Source organism: Haliotis rufescens, unplaced genomic scaffold, assembly GCF_023055435.1.
Source record: "Haliotis rufescens isolate VD_foot unplaced genomic scaffold, xgHalRufe1.0.p SCAF_1, whole genome shotgun sequence".
In the NCBI taxonomy this organism is placed as follows: Eukaryota; Metazoa; Mollusca; class Gastropoda; order Lepetellida; family Haliotidae; genus Haliotis; species Haliotis rufescens.
The window spans coordinates 89,727,705-89,748,258 of NW_025963779.1; the positions used below are offsets into that span (position 1 = coordinate 89,727,705).

The 20,554-nt window shown below is 42.8% G+C and overlaps 1 protein-coding gene across 1 annotated transcript; it reads right to left on the bottom strand.

The window, feature by feature from the left end:
- Positions 1-8,691: 8,691 nt before the first annotated feature.
- Positions 8,692-17,243, bottom strand: LOC124134190 (BTB/POZ domain-containing protein 6-like). Its single transcript, XM_046498904.2, has 3 exons — positions 15,892-17,243; positions 12,641-12,933; positions 8,692-10,574 (listed from the first exon to the last, which is right to left on the bottom strand). Exons 2-3 carry the CDS (start codon positions 12,904-12,906, stop codon positions 9,476-9,478), a joined length of 1,365 nt encoding a protein of 454 aa, XP_046354860.2. The 5' UTR covers positions 12,907-12,933; positions 15,892-17,243; the 3' UTR covers positions 8,692-9,475.
- Between the last annotated feature and the right edge of the window lie 3,311 nt (positions 17,244-20,554).

The window sequence follows — 20,554 nt, forward strand, 5'->3', positions numbered from 1 at the left end:
TACTGTGTCACGTGAGATGTCCGCAAACAACCCCATCATCATGTATATCTACAGTATCACGTATGTTGGCTACAAACTATCCTACCATCATGTATATCTAATGTGTCACGTGAGTTGTACGCAACATATCCTACAATCATGTATATCTACTGTGTCACGTGAGTTGTCCGCAAACTACCCCACCATCATGTATATCTACTGTGTCACATGAGTTGTCCGCAAACAACCCCACCGTCATGTATATCTACTGTGTCACATGAGTTGTCCGCAAACAACCCCACCATCATGTATATCTACAGTATCACGTATGTTGGCCACAAACTATCCTACCATCATGTATATCTACTGTGTCACGTGAGTTGTCCGCAAACTACCCCACCATCATGTATATCTACTGTGTCACATGAGTTGTCCGCAAACAACCCCACCGTCATGTATATCTACTGTGTCACATGAGTTGTCCACAAACAACCCCACCATCATGTATATCTACAGTATCACGTATGTTGGCCACAAACTATCCTACCATCATGTTTATCTACTGTGTCACGTGAGTTGTACGCAACATATCCTACCATCATGTATATCTACTGTGTCACGTGAGTTGTCCGCAAACTACCCCACCATCATGTTTATCTACTGTGTCACGTGAGTTGTACGCAACATATCCTACCATCATGTATATCTGCTGTGTCACGTGAGTTGTCCGCAACATATCCTACCATCATGTATATCTACTGTGTCACGTGAGTTGTCCGCAAACTACCCCACCATCATGTATATCTACTGTATCACGTGAGTTGTCCGCAAACTACCCCACCATCATGTATATCTACTGTGTCACGTGAGTTGTCCACAAACTATCCTACCATCATGTATATCTGCTGTATCACATGAGTTGCCCTTAAACTACCCTGCCATCATGTATATCTACTGTATCACATGAGTTGTCCTTAAACTACCCTACCATCATGTATATCTACTGTGTCACATGAGTTGTCCTTAAACTACCCTACTATAACGTTCATCTACTGTATCAAATGAGTTGTCCGCAAACAACCCCACCATCATGTATATCTACTGTGTCACGTGAGTTGTCCTTAAACTATCCTACCATCATGTATATCTACTGTGTCACGTGAGTTGTCCGCAAACAACCCCACCATCATGTATGTCTACTGTATCACGTGTGTTGGCCACAAACTATCCTACCATCATGTATATCTACTGTGTCACGTGAGTTGTACGCAACCTACCCTACCATCATGTATATCTACTGTATCACGTGAGTTGTCCGCAAACTATCCTACCATCATGTATATCTACTGTCACGTTTTGTACGCAACATATCCTACCATCATGTATATCTACTGTATCACGTGAGTTGTCCGCAAACTATCCTACCATCATGTATATCTACTGTATCACCTGAGTTGTCCTTAAACTACCCTACCATCATGTTTATCTACTGTATCACATGAGTTGTCCTTAAACTACCCTACCGTCATGTATATCTACTGTATTACATGAGTTGTCCTTAAACTACCCTACCATCATGTATATCTACAGTATCACACGAGTTGCACTTAAACTACCCTACCGTCATCTGTGTCTACTGTATCACATGAGTTGTCCTTAAACTACCCTACCGTCATGTATATCTACTGTATCACATGAATTGTCCTTAAACTACCCTACCGTCATGTATGTCTACTGTATCACATGAGTTGTCCTTAAACTACCCTACCATCATCTGTGTCTACTGTATCACATGAGTTGTCCTTAAACTACCCTACCGTCATGTATATCTACTGTATCCCATGGATTGTCCTTAAACTACCCTACCGTCATGTATATCTACTGTATCCCATGGATTGTCCTTAAACTACCCTACCGTCATGTATATCTACTGTATCCCATGGATTGTCCTTAAACTACCCTACCATCATGTATATCTACTGTATCACATGAATGGTCCTTAAACTACCCTACCGTCATGTATATCTACTGTATCACATGGATTGTCCTTAAACTACCCTACCATCATGTATATCTACTGTATCACATGAATTGTCCTTAAACTACCCTACCGTCATGTATATCTACTGTATCCCATGGATTGTCCTTAAACTACCCTACCATCATGTATATCTACTGTATCACATGAATTGTCCTTAAACTACCCTACCATCGTGTATATCTACTGTATCCCATGGATTGTCCTTAACCTACCCTACCGTCATGTATATCTACTGTATCCCATGGATTGTCCTTAAACTACCCTACCGTCATGTATATCTACTGTATCCCATGGATTGTCCTTAAACTACCCTACCATCATGTATATCTCCTGTATCTTCCCTATGCCTTCCTTATCAAACCTTCATAACACGTAAACGGTTTCCAAACCTGGTGTCATCTCGTGCATACTGTCCAGTAAACAGCTGTGGCGTATTCCAATTACACGTCTAAATAGATAACAGCCCAATGATGCGTCTGCTCGTGAAGTCAGGTGCTGCCTGTTCGTGATGCCCTAGCTTCGATGCACGATTACACAGTAGTCTGATTAGTATAGACGATGCATTTGCACTATGACATTAACCCAATTTCTTGTTCGGGGTTTCGCTTCTCGGATTTCTTATACATTTCACATTCAAATAATAATAGTTCAGTCACTTGAGGTAAGAGGAGTGAGTGAGTGAGTGAGTGAGTGAGTGTGTATGAGTGTGTGAGTGAGTGAGTGAGTGAGTGAGTGAATGATCAGTGTAGACATTAAGTATATTGTGATGTAGCGACCACATCAGCCCAGGTATGTACTGAATTTGGGATTCGAACCCTTGACCAGCGGATTCTCTGGACCTCTAGAAAACTCTGGTGCCTGGAAAACTGAGACATCCGTGTAAAGAAATATTTGTAGATTGTATAACTTGTTTCACCTTGAGCTGAGTGCTGATCCGGCTTAAGGTCCCGAGGCATAGATTCACCCACTTGACATTAGGTATATGCCAAACACATGTACACCCAAAAGCACCAAGCGCCGTGGGCCTGTGATGTATCATAGGGATATTTGTGTGGCGCTTCATGTTATTGTAAACACCAGACACAGCTACATGTACACAGCTATAACATAGGGCTAAGAACATTAGATGTCAGATCGAAACCTAGGGCCATGTTGCGTATGAGATAGATTATCGTCAAAAAACAACTCGTTCTTTGCATAGGATGCTTGGGGGGAGTTCCAGCTCGGATCATACACGATGCATTAAAAAGGAATGTCGGTCATTCGTATTCAAGTCATGAATTGATCCGTTTTGGTTTAGATTCAAATAATTTCCATGGATAAGGCCTCCGTGAATGTATGAGCGAGCGAGCGAGTGGGTTGAGATAACGCTGCTTTTAGGTGAGGTGAAATGGGGGTTTAACGCCGCGTTCAAGATTATTGCACTTACATTGCGACGTGCATACACGTTTGTGTGTGCGCGTGCGTGCATGCGTTTGTGTGTGTGTGTATATCTGCTTGTATTAGTCCGGAGTAATGGCATTTTACAGTGCTAGCCCACTGAGATACCATGCCGCATTTTTTAACATGAATACCCCACTCAGACACAATATACTGACTCCGAGCCGACCAGTCTTTGGTTTAGCTCCTTAATGCCGAGCGCCAGGCTGGGTAAGGACAAGTACCATCTTTTAAAGTCTTTTGGTATGACGCGGCTCTCAGGGCAGACGCTCTTTCCATTAGACCACGGAGGCGGCCCCAGCGCCGCTTTGAACACTGTAAGTTATATGAAGGAGTGTCAGAGTAATGTTTAGAGAAAACGATGCAGGTACCAGATGTTCGTCACCTTGACACTCCAGAGCATGGTGTGATGCTGCCAAACCAAGGATCACAATCAGGGAGAATCTTGGATTCGAGCCAACGAGAATAGGATCCCGACAAGGGATGTAACTCAGATGCAACTACGCTTGGCATTGTCTACTGGCACAAACAACATAGTAACAAAGACACACACAATAACATACGTTTAGAATCTTTACTAAAATAGAACTGGTTTTTGGAATCACATGATAAATATATATATAAATAATTATTTATGTGGCTTATCAAAAGAATATACGTCTTCGATAAACAAATGGATAACATGACACGTCAACTGGATAACAAAGACATCTAACACGTCAGGTAAAATGCTTATGAATAACACACGGAACGATATAGAACATTGTGACTTATAGTTAATTAGTTGTATATAGCTCCCCTACAATGCCTATCTCGAAACAGTAGAGCTTAAAAAAGGGCAGCGGTGACTACGTTGAACATAGCTTAAATGACCGTGTGTTTTGTACAAGCCATATGAATATCAAAAGAACATAGGAATGTTTCGTCATGCTAATCCTCATCTAAAAATGGAAAATATTGGATACTTTGTCAAAGTGAGGTATATTCGTCATAGTATTGTCATGCTGGGAATAAGCAACGCCCATTGTCTTATCCGATGTACAAGCACACCCGACTTCATGTTGATGCGGGGACTTATGATGACATCATAAGCAGGAACATCGCAGTGATAGCAATATCATTCTAATTGAAATCAAATATTGGTGACACACAAAGATCTGAGGATATCCTATCACAGGTTACGTCAGAACGACCAATGAAATGACGTGACGCCTCTAGTTTCTAATCTTATTCAAAGTTTGAATCGATATTTTACAAAGCGTAGTCTGGAATGACAGCCCTTTGATAAATATCGATTCATAATTTGAAAACTGAACTAAATAAATTTCTAGAATGTGTAGCAGATGGCCGATATTGTATGGCAATACGTCACACGGGCTATGGCAAGTCTCTCCCGTGTCAAACGGTTATCCAACTGAAGACAGACGATGAGTTTGATGAAATAACCGCAGAGCTCTAAACTATCCTGTGTTAACCTTTTCGAGGTTGCATGAGTAAAAATACATCCCCGACTATCACTATCTCGGTCTGGTAGGCGACGCTCTGACTCAGAAGGGAACGGGAGCAAGAACGTTCTGATTGTAATGAGATCATGAATATATCGAGTTCACGACTTTGCTAATAAGGTTTCAATGTGACAACGTAATGAAACAAGAGTTGAACCTCACTGATAAGATAATTAGTGCATCTACTACCAACCAAGGAGGTTGTCCTGGGCAACACCTGGCGGTGGGGTTAACAAGCCCTTATTCGCCAGATGTGTTCCCATGTGACTACCACCTGACACTACTTCAGTTCTGTGTATGCTCCACTCCATAGTTATTTATACCGCCTTGAATAACCCACATGTAACCACCTTGGGAAGAAGACACTGTTGTTATAACATATTCTCACCATAGGGACTAATTCAACTATTCATACGTCTAACGAATCAGCAGACCATAACTTAAGGAAAAAACATTTATGGATGTCAACTTTTTTATTTTGAGGAACACAACGTTTCGGGGTGTATACTTACTCCTTCATCAGGAGGGTCATTCAGTGCAGGCAGTTTGGATGTCGGCAAAATGAGAACATCCTCCCCATGTGGGTACAGAGTGTGAGGGGGGGGACACGGGTGGCCCAGTCGTTTAAAGCGCAGCGATTCGCCGTGCAGAGTTGCGTCCCTTGGGCACGCCAGGGACCTATGTTTATGTTTCTAGGTTTGCTAGGACCATACTTGTGCTCGTGGGTTTCACCGATGTGGTAAAACGTCTGAGACCTGTATCACTTCGGGCTTTCCCCCCACATTAATCTGGACGCCGTGATATAACTGGAATACTGTTAAAAGCGGCGTTAAACCCAACTCACTCACTCACAAAGTGTGAACTCTATTCCTGGCTGGACAAAGAACTGTGACGTCACCCGTTCTCTCACACAACAGGTCACACTTACAGGCCGACCACTTTTGACGGGTGGCTGGAAAACCTTATGAAAAACATAATTTGTTCCAGAAAATACTTGAAAAAATCGAATAATCTCAGCTTTTAACAAACATTGTGATGAAACATTGCTCGCTGAACATGTTGGGGTTATATTCCCCGGTTGGCTCCTTACAATGGTAGGATCATTTCGCTCCCATTGTTTGACATGAGACAGACAAGACAGATAACAATCTTATAACATGAATTGAACAAGATAACAATCGGATAACAGCGTGACAAAGTAACATGAAACATGACCTGCGACCCCCTGAAGGAATCCAACTTGGTTTTAACGTCACTATAAACAGTTTGCACGTACATCATGGTGACATATGTATCAGACATACAGGTCTAGCAGTCCCACCTCGAAGTTAATTAAGTCCAACCCTTCCAGGTGATTTGTTTTACTGAAAAACAGAAGAACGATAAGTGGCAATGGCCGCCTTGCACACACCAATGCATTCACACCATCTACTGTCATGGAGGTCAATGGAGGCATACAATGGTTAATAGAATCCCACCCACACTCTGAGAGAAGGGGATTTAACTTTCTTTGGAGGTATAACTGAAGTTTCGTTTGAATCTTGGTAGAAGAGGGTCTGTACGATTTTCGTAATGATTTGAATGTTGAATACCATTTTAATTCCAATGTTCATTCATTATACAATACTAATATACAACGTGGACGCCAGACAATAACCAGTCTCGATTACCCGCCGACCCAGAATTCATTGGGCGTAAAAGGCAAAAAAATAGCGGTGAAAATTATATGATTTAATATATGAAACAACATCCTAGTGGGGGAACACCAACAAGACTCATAGCCTCATAGTTCTCTGCCTTTGAAAGTCATAAGCCTATAATCAAACGGACTTCATACATTAATCTCAGTGAATATTCCTATTAAAGGATTCAAAGTACACAACGAGACGTACACTTGTGTAACTTGTAATGATGTAAGTTTCTGTAATGGCACATTTGTTATCCGTAACAATAGCAAGTAGACAACACGCTGGTAAAAGAAAGAAGATATTCTTGAACAATGGCGGGAGTTACTGTACATACACCACATATCAATCGAACAACGTGGTCATTTGGTCAACGTTCACGTAGGTTGACGACAGTAACTTCCTCACGGCGAGTCGATGGGTGAGTGAGTGAGTGAATATGGTTTTACGCCGCTTTTAGCAATATGCCAGCAACATCGCCGTGGGTGACCTCAGAAATGGATTTCACCAGAAATGGTTTATGGAAGGAAAGACACAGGACATAGACGCTTAGGACAAGTCCCAGCTCCATTCCCGCCCTTACAAAAGGGTCAATGATCACTTCCTACCATTTTATAAAAAGGGTCAAGTTCAACTGCCCGTTCCTTACCACTTTATGTAAACCGACGTACATTACTTTGATGTTGTCCAAGGATCATAATCAGTGCGAATCCGGGACTTAAAACCATGATCAACGGATCCTTGCCCCTTAGAAAAGCAACTCCTCTTGCCGCCATACACCAATGGGCAACCATGCTCCCACATGTTGACGAGAGACTATTTCTGTCAGAAGTGTAGTCGTAGCAAGTTTGAGTCAAAGCATTTCCTGCTCGTCTGATGGCGAGCTGTGTTGCGTTACCTGGAATTAATTAGATACACTGACAGTGCTGGCACGTTTCAAGATTTAACAGAACTTCACCAGATACAAGTTTCGCTGTATGCGGTCACCATTCTTTGTCTTCTCTGTAAACACGATCTATCTCCAATCTGACAGCTAACCTCACCAACAGGAAACCAATACCTAATAAGGAGATAAACATAGTTACTGTGTTTTCAATGTAGAGCCGTAGGTTCAGAGCTTGACATTAACCAAAATTGTCAGTGGCCCAAAGGACCATCCAAGAAGTCTACTGGTCCTGTCTCTACTTGACACAATGGTGCTTAGAGTTTAGACTTGATCAATTGCTGATCAATTAAAAGTCGTACAAGCTTAAATTACTCTGTTTGTCCCCAAAATAACACGGGGGTCTTTGAAAAAATATACTAGACTCGGACCAGCGGACCAGGGCTAGTGTCGAGCCCTGAGATTTAACCACGCTAAACTGAACGCGCAGCGTGAGGTTTCAAACATCTACATTGTAAAGACAGTATGTTTCTCTCCATTCTACTCTTGGGTGTGAGCCAACATATGGAGTGAAGAGGCATGGGTTGAGGCCGATGTTTTGAAGTTGTTGATCTAAATTAAGCAAACACCGATACTATCAACAAACAAAGTTTGGTACAGTAACTGTATATGCTCAAACACTGATTTTATTTACATCATCATACTTTACCCGCAAATAAAACAGACGAAATTGTGAAGCACCGCAGCATCGTAGACCAATGAGATGCACCCCTAAAGAAAATTAAGCAAGCCTTGCAATGTTTAGTTCCACATGGCCCTTCACAATAATAACGTCACATCGCTCATTGTGGCTATAGAAAAGCGACAAATGGAAAGTTATCTGCGGTCAATAAAACTTTAAATACACTCCCATTGCTGATTTCTGTCGTGTTTATGACCAAAATGTATTACCACACATACATTGAATACTGTAGTAACAGCAAATCTGCAAATATAAATGCTCATAATTATACCCATAATTACTTTAAATGCCTACTGACAATGACTGGCAATGGGAAAGAATTGCTTTTCTATGACTATTAGTTTCCGCAAATCAACTGTTTCCTGTGACACATTTGAACCATGTTGTGGACAGCAGAAAGGAGCCAGGCTCCAGCGCCAGAGGCTCATGGTCGTATGTAACATGTGACACATCTGAACCATTTGGTGAACAGCAGAAAGGAGTCAGGCTCCAGCGCCAGAGGGTCGTGGTCGTATGTCACATGTGACACATCTGAATCATGTGGTAAACAGCAGAAAGGAGGCAGGCTCCAGCGCCAGAGGCTCATGGTCGTATGTCACATGTGACACATCTGAACCATGTTGTGGACAGCAGAAAGGAGCCAGGCTCCAGGGCCAGAGGCTCATGGTCGTATGTCACATGTGACACATCTGAACCATGTTGTGGACAGCAGAAAGGAGCCAGGCTCCAGGGCCAGAGGCTCATGGTCGTATGTCACATGTGACACATCTGAACCATGTTGTGGACAGCAGAAAGGAGCCAGGTTCCAGCTCCACCTCCAGCTCCAGGGGGCCATGGTCGTGGTTTCATGAACCACTCAACCTTCATTGCAAACAGATATAATGGAAACAATAATAATCAAACACTTTGTCTGAAAACAATGTAGGAACCAAAGTTGCGCTTCAATGACTCTGATCACCTCCCGGGGTCCGGGGATACAACAGGTCCCCACGGCCAGGAAACCTAACAGCAACATGAAATCACTGGGTGATTATAATGTACAATGTGCGGATGACATTGAGTGTGTGTCATCGTTCCCCAATGGTGTATATATTACTATCATGCTATCAAGGATGCGTCTTCTGGGCCGGACTCGAATATGTAGAGGCTAAATATTGCTGACTGCGTTGTATGGCAACATTCACTCACTCATTCAAACCTCTACACGTCGTCTTCGGTTTCCGCAGTGGGCATGCAGTACACTAGGCCTGGTATCTGGCCTTTGGAAGAGTTAGTTCCCCTTGTACTCTTGTCCGAGTCCATGAATGTCCACACCACGCCTCCCCTCTCAGCCCTCTTCATCCCCCCGATGCCCTTCAGCGTATTACGGCCCTTGATGTTGACCACTAGCGTGTAGATCTGGTTCCTGTGGATGTCCACTCTCTCCTGGAACATCACCACGTTGTATTTATCATGGTAACTGACCTCCATCACCGTGTCCACTTGAGACTGGGCCATCGGACAGTCTCGCTGATCAAATATTCGGGCCTGAACCGAGTATTCCACTCGGTTCTCCTCTGCTTGCTGTGTAAATGGGCCGTATAACATGAAGCCTACCAAGATGACGTCATGACTAACCGAGAACCGAATGGAGTCATCCCCGCCACCACTGCATGTCCATGACCACGGGAAGTCAGTTCCAGAGAATCGTTGAACACGGATTAGTCTGTCTTTGGACACAATAATTTGACTTTTTCTTCTCTTAACAATGAATGTCTGAATCCCCTTCTCAGGGCAAATGTAGTATTCAAACAGTTCTAATGACTCTTGGTCTGTTAAAAGTTTTTCTGGGCGCACATTCTGTACGAAGAAACGAGGTTCCATCAATGGGAAGCGGATGTGATACAAAGCCTGCCCGAGGATGTTGCGTATGGAATCGGGAGTTATCAACCTTACCTGACGCCTACACTCTTCTTTTGCCCAGGAGATGGCAGCACTGAACACAGACTCCTCTGCAGCGCTAAGGTCATCAGCTAGAATGATCTTGTTGAAGCATTCCTTGCACAGCTCCGTGAAGCCTGCAGATTTGAGGGTCCTATTCCCTGAGCACTTGGCAGCCTTCAGAGCCTTCTCATAGAGACCTTCCTCGTCGTATATGTGTGCCTGTTCCAAGATAGCGCAAACATTTTCAGAGGTGAGCGAGTCCTCCAGGTACTTGAGACATTTATCTTCGAGAAGCTGCACGGCATACTTCTTGGAGCTGTACAGCAGGCCCGTCACGTTGTCTGGGTTGATGTCGGCGTCATTGGTGTACATGAACCTGGCGAATACAACAGAGGGAACATTGATGACATCAGGCTGAGGATCATAATCACTGTTTTGAGGTGAGGTATAATGGGGTTTAACGTCGCGTCCAAGATTATTGGACTTATATAGCGACGTGCATGCACGTGTGTGTGTGCGTGTGGCTGCTTGTACTAGTCCGGACAGTGTTAGCTCACTGAGATACCATGCCGCAGTTTAACATGAAAACCTCACCAGTCGACCAGTCCTTGTTTTAGCCCCTTAATGCCAAGCACCAGACAGGGTAACAACTAGTACCATTTTTTAACGTCTTTTGGTATGACGCGGTCGGGGATCGAACCCCGGACCTTCCGCTCTCCGGGCGGACACTTTACCACTAGAACACGGAGGCGGTCCACTGTCTTGAATCAACATGACTAATGCAGTGGACAATACATCGAAAAGTCACCTGATGGGTGAAGCTAATGTTACAGTTAATAGTAGTCTGGAGGTCATCTACCGATACAAAGGAATACACTTTCATGACACGTTGCGTGGTACCTGCAGCTACTGACAATACCACTCAAGGGCTCTTGGTATAATAGCTTAAGAATTACGATTTCGATACAGTCTTCTCGATATTCTTGATATATTCATATTATTTAACCTCTTAACAGACCAACACAAAAACGTGAAGGTATTCATTTGAATAGAGGACACAATATCACAATATAGTGATGTGAGATATGAGAAGATATAATACAGGAGTAAGTGAATGTTGTTTTACGCTACACACGGCGATATCCCAGTTATCTCACTGTGACCTGTACATAACTGAATGTGGAACTGGTAACTTGTGTGAGAACCAGCGACACAGAGCCTGTCCGCCAGATCCAATTTAGTTACCTCCAAAATTTGGGACAGAGTTCAATGGCACGAGGAAAACAAGAAAGTATTCCACGAGCGGACACACTTGTACCATGAACTCTGCATTTGAATGTGCAATTCTACGTTTGATGTAAGACAAACGTACACAATGCCGGAATGACAGTATTAACTTGTGATGCCTCGTGGTTCAGAAGGCCTGTCAAGGATTAGCTCACATACATAAGCTGGTCGGCAAAATGGCATCTTCCCGAGGCAAAAGAGTTAACTGACTATCAAAGTCCATTTTCCGCCCTTGCCGAACTAGACTGTAATTACAGAGTTATATTTGGCTGGACTAACGAGTCTATGCATAGACCAATCAAGATCGCGTAATGAAATCGATATCCGGTTCGTAAATTGCCGTGAAGATTTTGGTCGATTGCAGGATTTGCAAAGCATGTGTACCGACAAATAAGCGTCAACAGATATTTTTTTAATCTTTTCATATATTTAAGGGCGATCGGGTAGCCTAGTGGTTAAGGAATTCGCTCGTCACGCTGAAGACCCGGGTTCAAATCCCGATATGGGTACAATGTGTGAAGCCCATTTCTGGTGTCCCCCGGCGTGATATTTTGCTGGAATATTGCTAAAAGCGGCGTAAAAACCATACTCACTCATTCATGTATTTGATCAAGGTGCTCGCGTTATTTAATACACTTCGCGAAGTAAGACCCGTGTTATTACAGTATAGATCTTGATTATCGATCAGATCGTCTTCACTGGGCGCCGGCGTTTTGTTTAAAGCAAATGTAGTGATATGAGAGGTGGAATCTGATTGGTCAATAGGAGGAACATAAAAGGGACATGACTCGTAATAGCCCATTGGCTCGCGACGTTCTAGTTAGATTCTCTACAAGGGAACAATGGTGAACACCAATTTCTGGAATAATTCTAATCTCAGTTTCTAAATGCATTTTGTAGATATTCCTATAATTCATAAAATCTAATTTGGGTGGAGTTGTAATTCGGGTTTGTCACGGGGTGATTATTGTCGGTGGAAGGTCCTAAGTGCGAGAGGTCTGAGAAACTCGTATCACCCTGCTTAACCACAAAATAATCACAATCTTGGCGTATTTTGATTCGAACCCATGAACATAGGTATCTAAAACGCATCGCGTAAGCATATATTTCAAGTGCGGTGCCGTTCACAATATGACGTACACAAACTATTCTTACTTCAAGAACTCCTCGAAGATGTCCGCTTCAATGTCTGGGATCTTTATGGGGCCGTCCTCCTGCTGCCTGAGGTTGCCGCAGATCATGGCATTGAACACGCAGCTCCGACTGATCAACACGTACTGGTGGGCGCGGAACACCGTCTTCTCCTGACCCACCCACAGCAGGACGTCACACGAGATCTCATTGGTCAACATGTGGAGGTTACTCTGGGCGAGGTCACAGCGGGCTTGCCAGTTGTCAACGCCGCCTGTCTGCGCCGCCATGGCACTCAACACATCCTCTCTGAAAATCTGAAAGTTTTCACAAATTACAATATTATATTAGAGAGGAATCAATACTTCATTTCCAACGTAAATAGAGCATCGTTGAACGGTCTAATCGCGTGAACGGCGTTGGTGAACAAGCGCTTACACAGGTTTTGGTAAAGGAGGGATGCATTTGGTGTTTTTCGTTCAGTAATCATATAGTTCTGTCAAATGTATCATTAAATGAGCCACATACAGTGCTGTAAAACCTCTACATTGACCGCATCTGACCCCCTACAAATTTCTGAACGTATTAATGTTTCGTCTGTTTTTCCAATCCAATCTCCAATCAAATTGTATTTGATGCGTTAAAAAAATGGACCAGGTGTTTGTACAGTGGGAATAGATGAGCAAATAATCACGATATTTCTTTGCCGTCTTTTCATTAATTAAGTAGAAGCGCAAGTACAGTCCCACATCGAGTAAATGCGGTTGCGTGTGTTCAGACTACCTTATATATTTCGGGACCCGTGAAGATACGGGGTAGAATAGGTCTTCAGCAACCCATGCTTGCGGTAAAAGCCGACTTTGTTTGTCGTGAGAGGCGACTGACGGGATCAGGCTCGCTGACTTGGTTGATGAATGTCATCGATCCCAATTGCGTGGATCGATGCTCATGATGTCAGTCACTGGATTGTCTGGTCCAGCCTCCATTATTTACAGACCGCCGTCAAATAGCTGGAATATTGCTGAGTGCGGCGTTAAAAACAAACAAACAAACAAAACAAACGATGAGGTCTGGGATTGTTATTTCAAGTTCAAAATTCCTTCCAATCATTCCAGCGACAGGCCCCAAAATTCAACATATCGCTGGCCAGTCAAATGTCCATTCACAATAACCAAATCAGTTCGCCTGTCATCTGTGATACCGCCCCATGCCATGGCACAATTGCCATCATATCGATCATGGTCAAGAACTGTTGTCCTGGCACACTGCTCGCCGCTACGTCGGCAACAAAGTTTTCTACCATTTGTGAATCGGAGGCAGAATGTTGTAAACATGGTGTAACGCCATTGGCGCACTGCCGGTCCCTGGTGTTGCCCAGCCTACACCAATCTTTGCGCCTATGGCAAGATGTTAGGGTCACACCCTTCATAGGACGACTTGTTTTCAGATGGGCTGCATGGTGCCGGTTTTAAAGGGGAAATATTGAAATTCCCCTTCCTGTTAGTGTACGGAATTCTCTATTAAAACAGGAGCAGGGCCTTGATTTGTATCTATTGCGAAAGAGCAATTAATGTAGTGAGATGATCTTGTGTAGGTGTCGATTTTAGGTCTTTCACGCCCTTGTCTCATTGTTTGACGGTACTTGTCCCACAGTCAGGAAATTACACTTTGTATTTACCAAACATGCGGGCAGCTTAGGATATTGATGTCCCCTCTCTATCGTACACACAATTCGTCATTTTCTCTGGGTTTTTTTAGATACCGTCTCGGAAGCATTTTAATCGTGTGCTTAGCTCAATTGCATTAGTGATTGTGAGGCGCCGCAATTCGCTGTGAAGAGTTGGGTCCCTTGCGCTCACCAGAAACCTATGATTGTGGATTCGAATCCCGGTTCGCGACGATTATATTTCCAGGTTTGTCAGCACCATACCCGTGCTCGTGGGTTTCCACATCAAGCTGACACGCCGTGATATAACTGAATACTGTCCAAAGCGGCGTTAAACCCAACTCACTCACTCACTTTGGCTTCAGTGTGTGACCTGCACTCACAACATAGTGGGATTCAGTTTAAACAACATCTGCATGTCTCCACTCAGCCTCTTGATCATAGCCTTTTATCACACCAAAAACGTAGCTATTACTTTAAAAAAAATAATTACCAAAAGAAATATATAAGCTTTACCACTACAGATATATCAATGTCAACAGTATCAGGTATACCACTAAGCTTGTGTCAACTTAATACCCCTTGAAAACAATAACAAATGTTTCAGGAAGTCATTGTTGTGAAAACAAATGACTAGTTTCGTTTTCATAATATGTTTGTTTTCCGCTTGTATATTACACAAATATTTAACGTGCCATATTCTCATTCCTGATTCTTAAGGTACTACATGCAAACTACAATTTGTTTTACCTTCTGGGTAACACATGTGTGCTTTTGACAGTACATGTGCTTGCATCAATAGGTAGGTATGCTACAAAATTTCTTCGCGCCGTGTTGATCCTCTGTATCAAAGTTGGCGTGTGTATCCATTCCTTCAATGCACGTGTTGAACGTCAATTAATAACTATCCAAATGAAGTTATTCACATGTCTCATTTAGTGCACGTGCAAATACATGCACGCATCCCAGCCTCAACAACACGACACGCTAACCCGCGAGTCAAACAATCGATACTCTCATGTCACCATGACAACACTTTACGTCCTGTCTTAACTCCATGATCGATCCCCACCTGTCTATACAGATTACCGGGCACGGCGTAAACATCCATTAGCCCTTATTACGTATTGATTCGGCTGTCTGGTGGCAAACTACAGAGGCAATGAAGTCTCAGTCCACCATTATAAGAACATCCCGCGAACACCGGCGGCGAGGGACTACCAGTGTGTGCTACGTTTCTTTCCTCACTGAAATCAATACTATATTAGCGAGGCATCGTAAACTCAGACACATCGCCTTGATTAGGCTATTAAGGTATTACTTAATGGCGCTTCTTGAATGGTAAAATGTCGCATTTCATATCAGATATAAGAAAAGTAATATTTCATATGCATCTGAGACTGATATTAAATGAAAGAAAGCATGTTTACTCTATCGGAAATTAGTTTAGGTCATATCCGGATAAACACCGTCATTCTTCCCTTGTCCTGATTATATATATTCTTCCAGTTTGAAGACTAAAACTGCTATCGGTTATCAAGGCATGCGCTTATTGCCTGTTTCACAAATGCACATTGACATCACACCGTGTAAAGAGAGTTTTACTCACCGCTCGTCACAAGTTTGCTTGAGCACGTTTTCTCTGACCGAGTCTGAACCGGAAGTAGGAGAACTTAGGAAGTCACGTGACCAGATCTGGCTTCTCAGACGACAGGCAGTGTGCGACGACTTTGCAACATACTGATGTGTATCAATCTCGCTGTTGATCAATCGTTTTGCTCCATTATCTAGTGGTTCTACAACGTCCTTGTCTGACTTGTGTCATAACAACTTAGATATCTTGTACTGAAACCTTTCACACTCTCATTTCCCCTTTCATAAACAGTATTAATATCTTCCCATCTTCCTTGAATAAAGGCTTCCCCCTGACGCCCCGGGCAGCGTGGGTCTGTGCGTAATATCGTGAATATAACAAGTATCAGAATTGAGGAGCGGGAGAGGTTATATAAAAAAACCTGAACGGCATTTTGTGGTGATTATCAACCTTCTTTTCATCAGTATCAATCAATTATACAATACCCTGATTTATCCCGCTATACTGCAACTTTTTCTACTGTATTCCAGTCCCGATATACCAGCGCTGTTTCTTCTGTATCCGATATATGCCACTGTTTATATATCACCTGATATTCGGCCACTATTCTACTTTATCACGATATACGGCCATAACTCTACTTTATCCCGATAGACTGCCGCTGTTTCTACTGTATACCGATATACTGCCACTGTTTCTACTGTATCCCGATATACTGCCACTCTTTTCTAGTGTATCCTTATATACCTCCGCTGTTTCAACGTTATCCCGATATACTGCCACTGTTTCTAGATCACCTGATATTCGGCCACTATTCTACTTTATCACGATATACGGCCATAATTCTACTGTATCCCGATATACTACCGCTGCTTCTACTGTGTCCCGATATACTGCCGCTGTTTCAACTTTATCCCGATATACTGCCACTGTTTCTACTGTATCCCGATATACTGCCTCTGTTTCTACTGTATCCCAATATACTGCCGCTGTTTCATCTGTATCCCGATATACTGCCGCTGTTTCAACTGTATCCCGATATACTGCCGCTGTTTCTACTGTATCCCGATATACTGCCACTGTTTCAACTGTATCCCGATATACTGCCACTGTTTCTACTGTATCCCGATAGACTGCCGCTGTTTCTACTGTATCCCGATAGACTGTCGCTGTTTCAACTATATCCCGATATACTGCCACTGTTTCTACTGTATCCCGATATACTGCCACTCTTTCCTAGTGTATCCTTATATACCTCCGCTGTTTCAACGTTATCCCGATATACTGCCACTGTTTCTAGATCACCTGATATTCGGCCACTATTCTACTTTATCACGATATACGGCCATAATTCTACTGTATCCCGATAGACTGTCGCTGCTTCTACTGTATCCCGATATACTGCCGCTGCTTCTACTGTGTCCCGATATACTGCCGCTGTTTCAACTTTATCCCGATATACTGCCACTGTTTCTACTGTATACCGATATACTGTCGCTATTTCTTCTGTATCCCGATATACTGCCACTGTTTCTAGTGTATCCTGATATACTGTCACTGTTTCAACTTTATCCCGATATACTGCCGCTGTTTCAACTGTATCCCGATATACTGCCACTGTTTCTACAGTTTCCCGATATACTGCCTCTGTTTCAACTGTATCCCGATATACTGCCTGTTTCTACTGTATCCCGATATACTGCCTCTGTTTCTACTGTATTCCGATATACTGCCACTCTTTCTATTGTATCCCGATATACTGCCGCTGTTTCAACTGTATCCCGATATACTGCCTGTTTCTACTGTATCCCGATATACTGCCTCTGTTTCTACTGTATCCCGATATACTGCCACTCTTTCTACTGTATCCCGATATACTGTCGCTGTTTCAACTGTATCCCGATATACTGCCACTGTTTCTACTGTATCCCGATATACTGCCTCTGTTTCTACTGTATCCCGATATACTGCCGCTGTTTCAACTGTATCCCGATATACTGCCGCTGTTTCAACTGTATCCCGATATACTGCCTCTGTTTCTACTGTATCCCGATATACTGCCGCTGTTTCAACTGTATCCCGATATACTGCCGCTGTTTCAACTGTATCCCGATAAACTGCCTCTGTTTCTACTGTATCCCGATATACTGCCGCTGTTTCAACTGTATCCCGATATACTGCCGCTGTTTCAACTGTATCCCGATATACTGCCGCTGTTTCAACTGTATCCCGATATACTGCCACTGTTTCTACAATATCCCGATATACTGTCGCTGTTTCAACTCTATCCAGTGCATGTATTTTGCTGACTTCTCAACAGTAATGGTCCGGAAGGAAGGCTTTCAGATTAACATGCTCAGAACTGACGGGGTCTCACTATGCATCAGGCAGTGACTGATGTAGAGGAGAATGTCCGAGTAACTCTCGAGTTACGAGGATATTCCCTACATAAAACACATCCCTACTTTTACACTTTGACAAAATATTCTGTTGTGGAAAATAAACCAGAACTCTTTGTTGTCTGTATTTTTACTGCGTGAGTCGCCCTTGCGTGATGCACGAGGATTGCGTTCTCTGCCGCTGTTGCACGTGCGCTAAGCTCCGTCGCGAGCTGACGTTTACAATGCATGGTAAGCGGCTCTTCATAATTTCGTTGGATCCTAAACTTGTATCAATGGCTTGCACATTGTTAATACATGCTGACGGGAATAATAGGAAATATAGAGCCCTGAACAAGGATATATATATTATATATAATATATATATATAATATATATATTATCTGATTTGTTTTTTTCTCGTCAAAGGTTTACCTAATTGCTGTAAATATGAACATAGTTGTAGGTAACCTGCTCCAATACAAATTATAAACATATTATTTTGAGCTTTTAAGCATTATGCAAAATTATGAAAATATCAAAATAGTTCATTTCACACCATGCATTCATGTGCGGCCGTAGCGGAGGTTGACAATTACACGTTCTCATATCAAACGATGCAGGTTCGAACATAGCTGGCGACACATGTTTTCGAAAAAAAATGACATTATTCACATGTCAATAAATGTCTATTCCAAGTGGTAATTAATTCAAATGTTGGTCGAAGATAATGTTCAGTTGACAAACAACTCTCCATTCCTGAAAAATAATGGAGCGTTCAAACAATAGAATGACGTCACAGATGTGTTTTAAATCACGAGCATTAATCCACGCAATTGGGATACAATGACATGCATCAACCAAGTCAGCGAAACCACCTGCTCCCGTTAATCGCCTCCGACGACAAGCATAGTCACCTGTTACAGCAAGCATGGGTTTCTGAAGACCTATTCTCTACCCGGATCTTCACGGGCAGCCAGTAGGAAGTCAAGACGCTGATATCGTTTTTCAATCAATGTGCCAAGCATTGGATCGAAAGGGATATTCTGAACCGACTTTTTATCAAAGGAAAACATTGCTGGCCACTTAAAAATGATATTGGTCATACGTTTCGTAAAACACGTCGACAGATATATGACAAGTTATTAAACAAAGCCAGCTTCAAACAAAAAATGGAGCAAAACAGTATTGACGAAAACAGAATCTAAAATCTTCTTTCTCACCTGCTCACTCACTCACTCACTCAGTAGACCTTCGAGTTCTTATAGAATCCGTTCTAACTCTCAGTATAATGGGCGTGGTTCGAACCCTGGCCGCGTCATATCAAACGAGACACGTGAAGATCCATGCCTGCCCTGAAATGCGACCGTAAGAGGTGACTAACGGGATCGGGTGGTCAGGCTTGCTGACTTGGTTGATGCATGTCATCGTATTCCAATTGCGTAAATCAATGCTCATGACGTCAATCACTGGATTGCCTGGTCCAGACTCGATTATTTACAGCCCGTCGTCATATATTTGGTATATTGCTGAGTGCGGCGTTAAACAACTGAAAAAAACAAAACATACGTCAATAGATGGTACTTGTTGTAACCCTGTCTGGCTCGGTATTAATGGGAGAAAACAACGACTGGTCGCTTCTGTATCTATACAATATACTGTGCCTGAGTGGGGTATTCATGTTAACACGGCGGGTGTATCTCATTTGGGCTAGTACTATATACAAAACCGGCATCAGTCCGGACAGTACAAGCATGCGGGTAGAAAACATGGCTACATGTGTCTGTTGTGTCGGCTTCGACAATGGTAATGCCACACTCAGCTGATAGCGTCCGTGTTTATTGTGGGTCTACCTAGAAGACATCTAGGCAGAACGGTGGCGTTCGCTCGGCATAAAACCATACTCACTCACTAGACAGGACAGGTTCTGCAGTAAAGTACAGATAGCCTCAACAGGCAGATGGACAGACATTGTTTATGGGGACCAATAACTCCTTTTATCCTACGTGTGAACAAAAAATATATTATAGGTAAAGACGTTACTGAATAAGTAATGACGTTACTGAAAACCTTCTATCTATCTATCTATCTATCTATCTATCTATCTATCTATCTATCTATCCATCCATCCATCCATCCATCCATCCATCCATTGTAATCCACAGCCAACCAAACACCGCATACCCCCTACCCTCTTATTAATATCCCTCACAATACACGCTTAGCGCTTAATCCCCGCTGAATACATGTTAAACAATAGTATTTTAAAAGAATGATGTAGGTAGTTATGCCAACTGGAA

Excerpts from the sequence above, each read along its gene's own strand:
- LOC124134190 (XM_046498904.2), bottom strand. The coding sequence starts at position 12,906 with ATGGCGGCGCAGACAGGCGGCGTTGACAACTGGCAAGCCCGCTGTGAC. Across the intron at positions 10,575-12,640 it reads ATCTTCGAGGAGTTCTTGAA|GTTCATGTACACCAATGACG; the intron begins GTAAGAATAGTT and ends TGTATTCGCCAG.